The sequence below is a fragment of the Procambarus clarkii genome, chromosome 15 (genome assembly GCF_040958095.1).
Source record: "Procambarus clarkii isolate CNS0578487 chromosome 15, FALCON_Pclarkii_2.0, whole genome shotgun sequence".
NCBI lineage: Eukaryota > Metazoa > Arthropoda > Malacostraca > Decapoda > Cambaridae > Procambarus > Procambarus clarkii.
The window spans coordinates 27,527,059-27,539,133 of NC_091164.1; the positions used below are offsets into that span (position 1 = coordinate 27,527,059).

The following is a 12,075-nucleotide window of genomic DNA, read 5'->3' on the forward strand; positions in this document are numbered from 1 at the left end:
GGCATCACCATATACTCATGGAAGGAGGGTAGACAGTTGGTGTGGGACTACACATGTGTATCCACCCTGGCTGACACCTATGTACACTTCGGAGCTGATCACGCAGGTGGGGCGGCCAACCACAAGGAAACAGCTAAATCACTCAAGTACAGGCGACTGGAAGGTCAATACCTCTTTGTTCCCATAGCGTCTGAGACGCATGGCCCCTGGGGCAAGAGTGCCTTGGGATTTCTCAAGGAATTGGGTTCCAAGCTCATTGACGTCACCAGAGACCCAAGGGCTTCCAGTTTTTTGTTTCAGCGTCTCAGTGTGGCGATCCAGAGGGGAAATGCTTGCTGCGTCCTCGGTTCCTGTCCAGAAGCGGAGGAGCTTCAAGAGATCCATAACCTTTAGGCATTTGTCTTGTATGTTTTGTAACCTTTAAATACACAATAAAGGAAAAAAACAAATATATATATATATTATATATATATATATATTAGTATATTTTGGTAGCAGTCTTTCCTGTAGACATATATTATTAAATATGACCGAAAAAGTAAGATTAATAATTCTAACACGAATTTTCTCGATCTTTCTTACGTTTCTTTTCACTGTTGATGGTAACTCAAAGATGAATTCTCCAAAATTCATTTTTATTTCTTAGTCTGACGCGACACTTGAGCGCGTTTCGTAAAACTTATTACATTTTCAAAGACATTAGTTAACACAAAACACAGACACACGTATATATATAACACACACATATATATACCAACTTTATTTATATATATATATATATATATATATATATATATATATATATATATTATATATATATACATATATATATATATATATATATATATATATATACATATATACATATATATATATATATATATATAAATTGAAAACTCACTCCCCAGAAGTGACTCGAACCCATGCTGCCAGGAGCCATCTGCATCTGGCGTACAGGACACCTTAACCACACGACCAACACGACCGGACGAAAGAGGATAGTAGCCGAGGCTAATTCCCCATCCCCCGGCCGGCACTCTGATGGTAATCTTGGGCATGGTACAAAAGTTTTGGGTGAGGCGATTGACATTTGCACATGACAGAACACGAACCAATGGGTATACAAACATAAGAATGGAAGAAACTGCAGAAGCCCTATTGGCCCATACTTCCTCTTGGTGCTTCTATATTTGTTCGGGGTCTTAAATATAGTAAATTGTCCTGTTAATAGTTGATAATTTACTATAAAACCAAAAAACGACCAATCTACTCATGAAAAACTCTCCAGACACCAAGCAGAACCCCTTGAAGGAAACCAACTTCGTCTACGCTTTAAAATGCCCACTTAGGGACTGTAAGCCCCAAAGAACTCAGTATATAGGCAAGACAACAATGTCTCTTTCCAGGCGATTAACAATGCATAAACAACAGGGCTTCATCAAGGAACATATAATCTCTTACAACCAGACAATCACCAGAAATATCTGAATGGTTGAATTCAGATTTATGCGGTCATAAATCAGTGAATGCGGCCACTGCCTTAATCCACTCAACCATCAGTGACAGCACTAAAATGAAGTAATTTGATGAAATAGCTATGCCCAAGATTACCATCAAAGTGCCGCTGGGGGAAGGGATCAAATAACTTCGGCTTTCACCTCCTTATGTGTGGTCACTGATGGCCGAGTGGCTTAAGGCACCGTGACACCAGTTGCAGTGTGCTCCTGCAGGTCAGGGTTCGAGTCACTTCTGGGGTGTGGAGTTTTCATTTATTTATAAATATATATATATATATATATATATATATATATATATATATATATATATATATATATATATGTGTGTGTGTGTGTGTGTGCCCCAAAAAATGAGGTGATTTGATAGAATACCATGCCCAAGATTACCATCAAAGTGCCGGCGGGAGGATGGAGAATTAGCCTCGGCGACCATCCTCTTTTGTCTGGTCGTGTTGGTCGAGTGGTTAAGGTATCCTGTATGCCAGATGAAAAGGAAAAAAAAAAGTTAAACTGCTAAAGATGTCTTCACTGTGAGGTTAACTATAGGAGAAACCATACAGAACAAAAATTTAAAAATACTTTACTTTAATAGAAATCTTACTTTAAACAAATCACAAAATAAAAATGTTAATAAATTTGGCTTTATACACAGTGCAAAGTAAACAAGATAAACAGACAATTTAATTTACGTTACGTTAATACTAGAAAATATGGTGCAGGAATACTGTGAGTCAAACTGAATAGCTCTGTTACCACACCGGGGTATGTCAACAGGTCTACTCAGCAAGAGCACTCAGGAGTAATCTGAATCTTGGAGAGGTTGGTAGCCCTATTTATACAGATTGACGGCCGGGCAGATGGCGCTGGTGACTTCTTTAACTATGAACTGGCTCACTTAAACTGCTTGTTTCGAAGGGCGTGGTCTCCCAGCGACCCAGGTGCGAGGTGGGGTGACGGGCAGTGGGGTAGGTAGACTGGTGGTATTGTCTAGACGGCTGGAAGTTGTTGTTGGCTGCAGTTCTTGATTAAATAGACGTGAATGTGTAGAATAGGTGATAATGGAGCTGGCCGAATCTCTTACTAGAAATTTTACCGTGACAGCTCTCCCTGAAACCTGCTCCTATTGCCTACTCGACTGCAGCGGAGTGTAGAATAGTAGGAGTGGATGAGTCCACTCCGTGGATTCTTGAAAGTGCGTCGGCGACGACGTTGTTGGAGTTTTTGATGAAGTTGATGATGATGTTGAAGTTCTGCAGGTACAGGGCCCAGTGAAGCAGATGTTGGTTGGTAAACCGGGTCTGCTGCAGAAGCTGGAGAAGATGGTGCTTGAAGACGTTGAGGTAGCACTGCAGGACTCTGTGAAGTATGAATCTGCTGTAGAATCCAGCCTGCTGAATGGATCGACGAGAATGGTGGTCCAAGGAGAGGGTGAGATTGTTCCTCTGATGCAAGGCCCAGCATAGCAAGCGCTGACTGGAGAACTTGGCTAGCAGTAGGAACTGAAGGAGATTGTGATACATGATGTTCACATGGTGATGCAGGATTCAGCGAAGTTTGGGAACTGATCCTGACGGAGGGACCAAAGAATGTTGAAGTCCGAGGAGAGGTTGAAGTTGTAACCTAGGAGATTAGACGATACGTTGTGTTGCACGTCGGGCAGGATGTCGAGTGGCTCCTCTCTGACGACTGTAGCTATAGTTCATGATCCCATCTCGCAGTGGTGTGATGGTGTTCCTATCGCCAGGATAGGCTTTCTAATACTGAAGGTTTTCTAATACCTGGCAGGGCGAAAATGGAGTTAGTACTAGACAAGGATTTACGCCTTTCAAACGCAATGGAAGGCAAGTTTGTCTTACAGTATTTTTGCTGAGGGCTGGTAAAGTTGTCTGGAGGAGCACGTTTATTTCGATTTGGTTCGAAGAGAGAAGGATCTTTCCTGGTGTTGGAATAGATCGAAAATTTAAAACCATTGTCGTCAGTCCAAGTACAACGAGGAGGATTAGACAATACCTTGGTGATGATGGTTGTCTTACTCAGGTCGTTGGAGTAAATGGTATCACACTTTGCCTGACTTTCCTGTTGGTGTCCGTACTGCGGGCACTTCTTTCCGAGGCGTTTCACAACGTTAGCAGCTGTACTGTTCTGGACGGAAACTGCTGTAGAATACCTGATGGTAGAACACGGGATAGTATAAAAAGGAATATTACCTGAGCCTCTCTGGAACAGAGGCTCGTTATAGCTGATGGTATCGCTGAACAGCTCAGAAGACACTGGTACATGTATTAGGGGTGCCTTTAATAGAGGAGCGTTCGGCTTACCTGTCATCTGAGACATGTGACAATTTTTTACGAAGGTTTTGACATCTCGAATCATACCTGGCCAGTAGTAGTCCTGTTTTAGGGCCTTGTAGGTCTTTTTAAAGCCGTAGTGTGATAGTGGTCCATGGGCCAGATGCAAGATATCGGGCCGTAGGCTGGTGGGAACTACCAGTTGATTAACGGTAACCCAATCGTCGTCGTCCTTCAATTTGCTGGGTCTATACTTACGGTAGAGTAGTTGGTTCTCTACAAAGATCCCAGGGATACTATCCGATTGTGTTTCAGCCTGAAAGAATAAAGATGTTAGGGTAGGATCCTCTCTCTGCAACTTACAGAACTCCTGAACGCTGAGATTCGGTGGGAGGTTCTGAGAATCTTGAGAGACAGCTGTATTAGATGGAGCAGCTGGTTGCAGGAGTGCTGCTCGAGCTCGCATCGTCACCAAAACAGGAGAGACTTCATCAGGATCATCTGTAGATGGGGTCCTCTTCTTTAACAAACTGCAAAACAGGATTTTCCACTGCTGAGTTACATACCTGTGGTTTATCGACGATAATTAGATTCGTAGGTTGTTGACCTTCGGCCAAGACGTTGCCCAGGAGAAGTTGAACTCCTGACTTGGGAAAAGGCTTTTCCCGGATGGCGACTTGGACTTTACCTTGTATAAAGAGACAATCCAGGCGGACTCGGGCAAGGGGATATGGTGTAGTAGCAGTTAGGTCCATGATGAGAACAGTTTCTCTGGTGTAGGTGACGTTGGGTACAGCTAACTTCAGAAGAATAGACTGTAGCGCAGCCATGTCTCTCAAGATCTTCATTTTGAACCTTTCCTCCAAATCTCCACAACTGGCAGAGACAGTTCCGGCATACAGGTGTCTGTTGAAGAGAGAAAGATAATTGGAGTTAACACGAATACTCATAAGAGGCTTACTGGGTTAGGAGGAGTTGATTTGGGTTTAGGAGTCTCACTGATGCCCTTGTTCTTAGAACACTTTTCTATGGCATGTCCATAGGTTCTGCAATATATGCAATACAACGAGTTCACATTGCTGGTACTCACATTTGTAGGACTAGACCAGGTTGACTTACTAGAAGGTGCGCCAGATGGTACTTTGAGAATAGAGTCAGCCAATTGAGCACATCGGGTAAAGTTGTTTTCTTCCTTGTCGGCTAGGTAGAGACGTATTGGATTAGATACACGCCTGAGGAATTCTTCCACCAGGATGAGGTTGACGAGAACTGTAAAGGTGGAGACTTTTGCGGCTTCCAGCCACTTCATAAAATACCTCTTCTTGTTATTTGCAAACTCTAGATAAGTGGTAGCACTTGCTTTAAGGTAATCCCTGAACTTACGTCTGTAGGTCTCGGTGGAGAGGAGGTAGGCATCGAGCACTGCTTGCTTCAGTACCATGTAGTCGGTTTCAGACGCTATAGTACTGCGAGTCACTGCAGCTCTACCTGTTAAATGAGACCTGAGAAGCACAGACCACTGATCCTGAGGTCAGCTAAGTTGGGTAGCTAGAGCCTCAAATGAAGTAAAAAGACATCTACTTCAACAGAAGATGGCATTAACTTAATTGCATGTGAAAGATTAAAACGTACCGGAAGTTTAGCTTCAGCTTGTTGGCGCCGAGTGTGGAGTGTGGTTTCCAAGTCAAGTTCTTTCTTACGGTGGTCTAGAGCACTGGCGGCTTGCTTCTTATCGTGTTCACGTTGTATCTCCAGCTCGCATTCTTTTAATTCAAGCTGTTCCCTCTCTTGCTCACGTTGGAATTCAATCTGCTCACGTTGTAGGGCAGCTAGGTCTTTCTGGAGCTGAAGAGCTTCCTTTTCACGCTCACGTTCTAGGGTAACTTCACATTCCTTCCTCTGGAGAGTTTCCTTTTCAAAGGCAGCTTGTTCTTTGAGACGTTCACGTTCGGCGTTAGCGAGCTCTAGCTTCAATTTTATAGCTGCCAAGGCGTTCTTGTCTGCAGTTAAATAATGTTCATGAGATTCAGGAGTAACAGCATCATTGTCTAATAAGTGGTCCAGGATGAGGTTGTGCAAATCAGTTTTAGTGGGTCCATGTGGGGCTGTAAAGTGGTACTCATTTACGAGAGTAAGCATCTCCGCCTTGGTGGCACGAACTAGTGTGCTCACTTCATCGTTTGGATTCTGTCTAAATGTGGAAAGACGAAACATGGTGAATGATAGCAGATACATGCAAGAGAATACCCAGGTGGATGTACCAAAATATGAAATGTCAGAGTGACAGGATGACGTGGCAACGGTAAACTATCCTGTTTGAATTTAATAGTCAAGGTTACAATTAACTTTAGTAAGTGATCAAAAATGAAACTAAGTGTTTCAAGGAAGTAGGAAATCTTGTACCCGGTACTCTATATGACGAGGATAAGGGCAAGAGGGATCCTACTTTAATGTTGAGACAATTATCTCGATGGTAGTCCAAAAAATGTAGGGATTTCTTACCTTGTATGAAATGGCGAGAGCAAAGGTAAGAGGTTTCCTACTAAAACTAGATAGTACTTACAGAATTAACAATCTTTGTGCTCTGGAAAAGAATGTTAACTCCCTACCTGTGTAAGTACCATATTCTCTGACTGACACTTAGTGTCGAAGTGTCAGTTAATGATGAGAACTGCTTGTAGGGGTCCCAACTTTACAGCACAGTCGGTGCGAGAGGAACTTTGGCCCTCTATATCCTCCTACGTTCGGGTTGCAATGATGTGCGTGTACTTGGCCCGAAGACAGACCATAGTACCAGGGTACCAAAGGGGTGATCTGTCTGAATGAGAACTCTCCTGTAGGGACGAGAATAAGGTGAAAACACAGGATATAGCAAAGATTATGGAACACTCAATCACGAGTATGACTGTGGCCACATGACACCACGTAATTCAGAGTCATCCAACAATCATAAAATGCTACATCTGGAAGGCCAACAGTATAAAGCACAATAAAATTAGTCAAAGAATAAGAATTCAGAAAAATTAAATTTGTAATAAAGCAAAGTACAGTTACCAAAACTTTAAGTGAAGGGTCTAGAAGCATTTACCCGAGCTAAGCTCAAAGACAGGCCTCCAATTTGTGACAGGAAACGGTGGTGGTCGTGCAGTCTCTATAATGCCAGTCTCCAAATATTTAAAAAAAAAAGTTAAACTGCAAAAGATGTCTTCACTGTGAGGTTAACTGTAGGAGAAACCATACAGAACAAAAATTTAAAAATACTTTACTTTAATAGAAATCTTACTTTAAACAAATTAAAAAATAAAAATGTTATTAAATTTGGCTTTATACAGAGTGCAAAGTAAACAAGATAAACAGACAATTAAATTTACGTTACGTTAATACTAGAAAATATGGTGCAGGAATACTGTGAGTCAAACTGAATAGCTCTATTACCACACCGGGGTATGTCAACAGGTCTACTCAGCAAGAGCACTCAGGAGTAATCTGAATCTTGGAGAGGTTGGTAGCCCTATTTATACAGATTGACGGCCGGGCAGATGGCGCTGGTGACTTCTTTAACTATGAACTGGCTCACTTAAACTGCTTGTTTCGAAGGGCGTGGTCTCCCAGTGACCCAGGTGCGAGGTGGGGTGACGGGCAGTGGGGTAGGTAGACTGGTGGTATTGTCTAGACGGCTGGAAGTTGTTGTTGGCTGCAGTTCTTGATTAAATAGACGTGAATGTGTAGAATAGGTGATAATGGAGCTGGCCGAATCTCTTACTAGAAATTTAACTGTGACTTTACCATTACTTTATATATATATTTTATTATTATTATTATTATATATATATATATATATATATATATATATATATATATATATATATATATATATATATGTATATATATATATATGTATATATATATATATATATATATATATATATATATATATATATATATATATATATATATATATATAATACCTGGGTTCTCTCTCTCTGAAACTGCTCAGTAGACTGTCAGTGAAATCTACCCTTCCTTGCAATCCTGTTAATACAACCCAGTGTCTTATCTTATGGTATGGCAGGAGAAATCCCTCAGGAAAGCAAGGACTGCTCCCCACCGTTCCTCCTCAGGAACGAAGGGAGGAAGAGAGAACGGGAAATAAAGAGAATAGGGGTAGGGAGGGAGGGCGAATGAAAAGGAGTGAATGAGAGAGAATGAAAGTAAGAGGGCGAGAAGGGAGCTGGGAGAGAGAATGATTTGGAATGAGAGATATTCATACAGAGTTATACACAGAGCAAGATAGATATACACAGAGAGTCAGACAAAGATACATATAGAGTCAGACATAGCAAGACAGAAATACACACTGAGCAGGACATAGAGACAGAGAGCAAGACAAAGATACAGACAGAGCACGACATATATAGATACAGAGCCAGACAGAGATACAGGCCCAGATAGAGATATAGACAGAAATACAGAAAAAGCCAAATAGAGATACAGACATACAAATAGAGCCAAACAGATATACAAAGAGAGCCAGACAGATATTCAGACAGAAATACAGACAGAGATACAGAAAGAGTCAGATATATATATATATATATATATATATATATATATATATATATATATATATATATATATATATATATATATACAGAGACAGACAGAGATACGGACAGTGCCAGTCAGAGCCGGCTCTGACTGGCACTGTCTGACAGAGCCAGACAGAGATACAGACAGAGCCAGACAGATATACAAACAGAGCCAGACATAAATACAGACAGTGCCAGACATAGATACAGAGCCTCAAAAAATACCGACATTTCCAAACTGAGATACAGGCTGAGATGCAGACAGAGCCAAACAGAGATACAGAGAGAGCCAGAAAGAGATACAGGCAGAGACAAACAGAGGTACAGACAGAGCCTGACAGAGATACAGACAGAGCAAGACAGAGATACAGACAGAGCAAGACCGAGATACAGACAGAGTAAGACAGAGATACAGACAGAGCAAGACCGAGATACAGACAGAGCCAGACAAAGATGCAGACAGAACCAGACAGAGCAAAACAGAGCAAAACAGAGATACAGACAGGGCCAGATAGAGATACAGAGACAGAGATACAGATAGAGATACGGACAGAGCCAGACAGAGATACAGATAGAGATACAGATAGAGATACAGACAGATATAAAAACAGATCCAGACTGAGATACAGAGATACAGACAGAACCAGACACGGACCCACGCGTTGCCGATCTGGAGACTGTCTAGTGTAGCTAGTTAACGTGGGTCTGGAGACTGTCTAGTGTAGCTAGTTAACGTGGGTCTGGACACTGTCTAGTGTAGCTAGTTAACGTGGGTCTGGAGACTGTCTAGTGTAGCTAGTTAACGTGGGTCTGGAGACTGTCTAGTGTAGCTAGTTAACGTGGGTCTGGACACTGTCTAGTGTAGCTAGTTAACGTGGGTCTGGAGACTGTCTAGTGTAGCTAGTTAACGTGGGTCTGGACACTGTCTAGTGTAGCTAGTTAACGTGGGTCTGGACACTGTCTAGTGTAGCTAGTTAACGTGGGTCTGGAGACTGTCTAGTGTAGCTAGTTAACGTGGGTCTGGAGACTGTTTAGTGTAGCTAGTTAACGTGGGTCTGGAGACTGTTTAGTGTAGCTAGTTAACGTGGGTCTGGACACTGTCTAGTGTAGCTAGTTAACGTGGGTCTGGAGACTGTCTAGTGTAGTTAGTTAACGTGGGTCTGGAGACTGTCTAGTGTAGTTAGTTAACGTGGGTCTGGAGACTGTTTAGTGTAGCTAGTTAACGTGGGTCTGGACCCACTGGTGTGGCATGATGCACTTGGGTCTGGACCCACTGGTGTGGCATGATGCACTTGGGTCTGGACCCACTGGTGTGGCATGATGCACTTGGGTCTGGACCCACTGGTGTGGCATGATGCACTTGGGTCTGGACCCACTGGTGTGGCATGATGCACTTGGGTCTGGACCCACTGGTGTGGCATGATGCACTTGGGTCTGGACCCACTGGGGTGGCATGATGCACTTGGGTCTGGACCCACTGGTGTGGCATGATGCACTTGGGTCTGGACCCACTGGGGTGGCATGATGCACTTGGGTCTGGACCCACTGGGGTGGCATGATGCACTTGGGTCTGGACCCACTGGGGTGGCATGATGCACTTGGGTCTGGACCCACTGGGGTGGCATGATGCACTTGGGTCTGGACCCACTGGGGTGGCATGATGCACTTGGGTCTGGACCCACTGGTGTGGCATGATGCACTTGGGTCTGGACCCACAGGTGTGGCATGATGCACTTGGGTCTGGACCCACTGGGGTGGCATGATGCACTTGGGTCTGGACCCACTGGGGTGGCATGATGCACTTGGGTCTGGACCCACTGGGGTGGCATGATGCACTTGGGTCTGGACCCACTGGTGTGGCATGATGCACTTGGGTCTGGACCCACTGGGGTGGCATGATGCACTTGGGTCTGGACCCACTGGGGTGGCATGATGCACTTGGGTCTGGACCCACTGGGGTGGCATGATGCACTTGGGTCTGGACCCACTGGGGTGGCATGATGCACTTGGGTCTGGACCCACTGGGGTGGCATGATGCACTTGGGTCTGGACCCACTGGGGTGGCATGATGCACTTGGGTCTGGACCCACTGGGGTGGCATGATGCACTTGGGTCTGGACCCACTGGTGTGGCATGATGCACTTGGGTCTGGACCCACTGGGGTGGCATGATGCACACGGGTTCAGGGGACGGAGGTGAGACATTGATGCAAGGTGTGGACACGCCGCTGGATGAGGTTTAAATATTTAGAAGCGAGTGTGGCGGCGGGATGGGGACCCGGGACCAGGTCAACGCTGTCTCAATAAACAATGTGGAGGACCTTGAAGGGGAGAGAGACGTTCCTGCGGGTGTGTGACACTGGGAGCACCACACCTGCTGGTGTGTGACACTGTGAGCACCAGACCTGCTGGTGTGTGACACTGTGGAGCACCACACCTGCTGGTGTGTGACACTGTGAGCACCAGACCTGCTGAGGTGTGACACTGTGGAGCACCACACCTGCTGGTGTGTGACACTGTGAGCACCAGACCTGCTGAGGTAGGACATTGTGAGCACCACACCTGCAGGTGTGTGACACTGTGAGCACCATACCTGCTGGTGTGTGACACTGTGATGCTCCAGACCTTCTGGTGTGTGACACTGTGATGCTCCAGACCTGCTGATGTGTGGCAGTGTGGAGCACCACACCTGCTGGAGTGTGACACTGTGATGTCACAACTTTAGCATGAATGACGGAAATGGTTCGAGGTGTCTGCTGGTCAGATACAAGACTCGGACCATTTAGACAGCAACAGGAACACAACATGAGGACTTGCCTTTATTTACCTGTGGTTGGGACATTTGTTGATACAATGAACAGGATTCAGTCTGAAAGAGATAAATCTATATACGGATATTTTTGCTTCACCGCTGAGCAGGAAGTGAACAGATCTCCCAGGGCGAAGAATTACACACTCTGGAAACTACCACCACAAATCTAGAATTAATCCTGTGTAAAGGCTGGGATGCGTTACTCTAGTGAAGGAGTCGCAGCGTTAGCACGGTCCATAGAGCGGTTCGTTACTGTTGTAACCATAATACTGAAACCGGTTGGCTACTTATAATTATATATTGCAATAACATCAACGTATCTGAGTCTCACAATATAGTCTGTTTATGATAACTTTCATACATTAGCGTGAATTAATTTGTGTTCTTTAAGTAACAATGTTTCATTCAGTTCTGTATATACAAGGATTAATATTTAAATAACACCACTTGATATGGGGAGATACGCAATAAACATTTCCAATCCTATTGAACTGTTGTATATATAATTCATCCTTTATATATACACAGCCAAAATGAACGTGAATTAAATTCATAAACAAATATATATTAGTATTTAAGATGCAAATTAGCATAAACGTTTCAACTGTTGGGGAAAGAGGTAGGGGCGCTCTATCCGAACATAGAGGAGCTCTATACTATTATAAGCGACTGTGCCCTAATGTAAAGAGACTCTACCTAACATTGAGGTGATCTAAACTAATTTAAAGACGCTCTACAGTGTCCTAAACTACAGACATAATAGGAGTTCTTCACTAACATGAAAAGACCCCAACACAAGTATAATTACTTTACCTTATTATTATTAAGAGGCTCTACTTTCAGGGACTCTACACTAACAAAATTGGAGCT

The 12,075-nt window shown here is 43.7% G+C and overlaps 2 protein-coding genes across 5 annotated transcripts; both read right to left on the bottom strand.

Annotated features, from left to right (window-relative positions):
* Positions 1-2,081: 2,081 nt before the first annotated feature.
* On the bottom strand, positions 2,082-5,246 carry LOC138364916 (uncharacterized). The gene is made up of 2 exons (XM_069324999.1): positions 4,925-5,246; positions 2,082-4,711 (listed from the first exon to the last, which is right to left on the bottom strand). The coding sequence occupies exons 1-2, from the start codon at positions 5,244-5,246 to the stop codon at positions 4,650-4,652; spliced, it is 384 nt and encodes a 127-aa protein (XP_069181100.1). The 3' UTR covers positions 2,082-4,649.
* Positions 2,082-6,040, bottom strand: LOC138364915 (fibrinogen- and Ig-binding protein-like). 4 transcript variants are annotated; one of them, XR_011228620.1, is made up of 3 exons: positions 5,438-6,040; positions 5,189-5,289; positions 2,082-5,074 (listed from the first exon to the last, which is right to left on the bottom strand). XR_011228620.1 is itself a non-coding variant. In XM_069324997.1 (2 exons), exons 1-2 carry the CDS (start codon positions 6,038-6,040, stop codon positions 5,257-5,259), a joined length of 636 nt encoding a protein of 211 aa, XP_069181098.1. In that variant the 3' UTR covers positions 2,082-5,256. The 4 variants fall into 4 exon arrangements, 2 of the variants coding, with proteins under 2 accessions (XP_069181098.1, XP_069181099.1); XR_011228621.1 differs by having other exon boundaries at positions 5,189-5,293; XM_069324997.1 differs by having other exon boundaries at positions 2,082-5,289.
* Between the last annotated feature and the right edge of the window lie 6,035 nt (positions 6,041-12,075).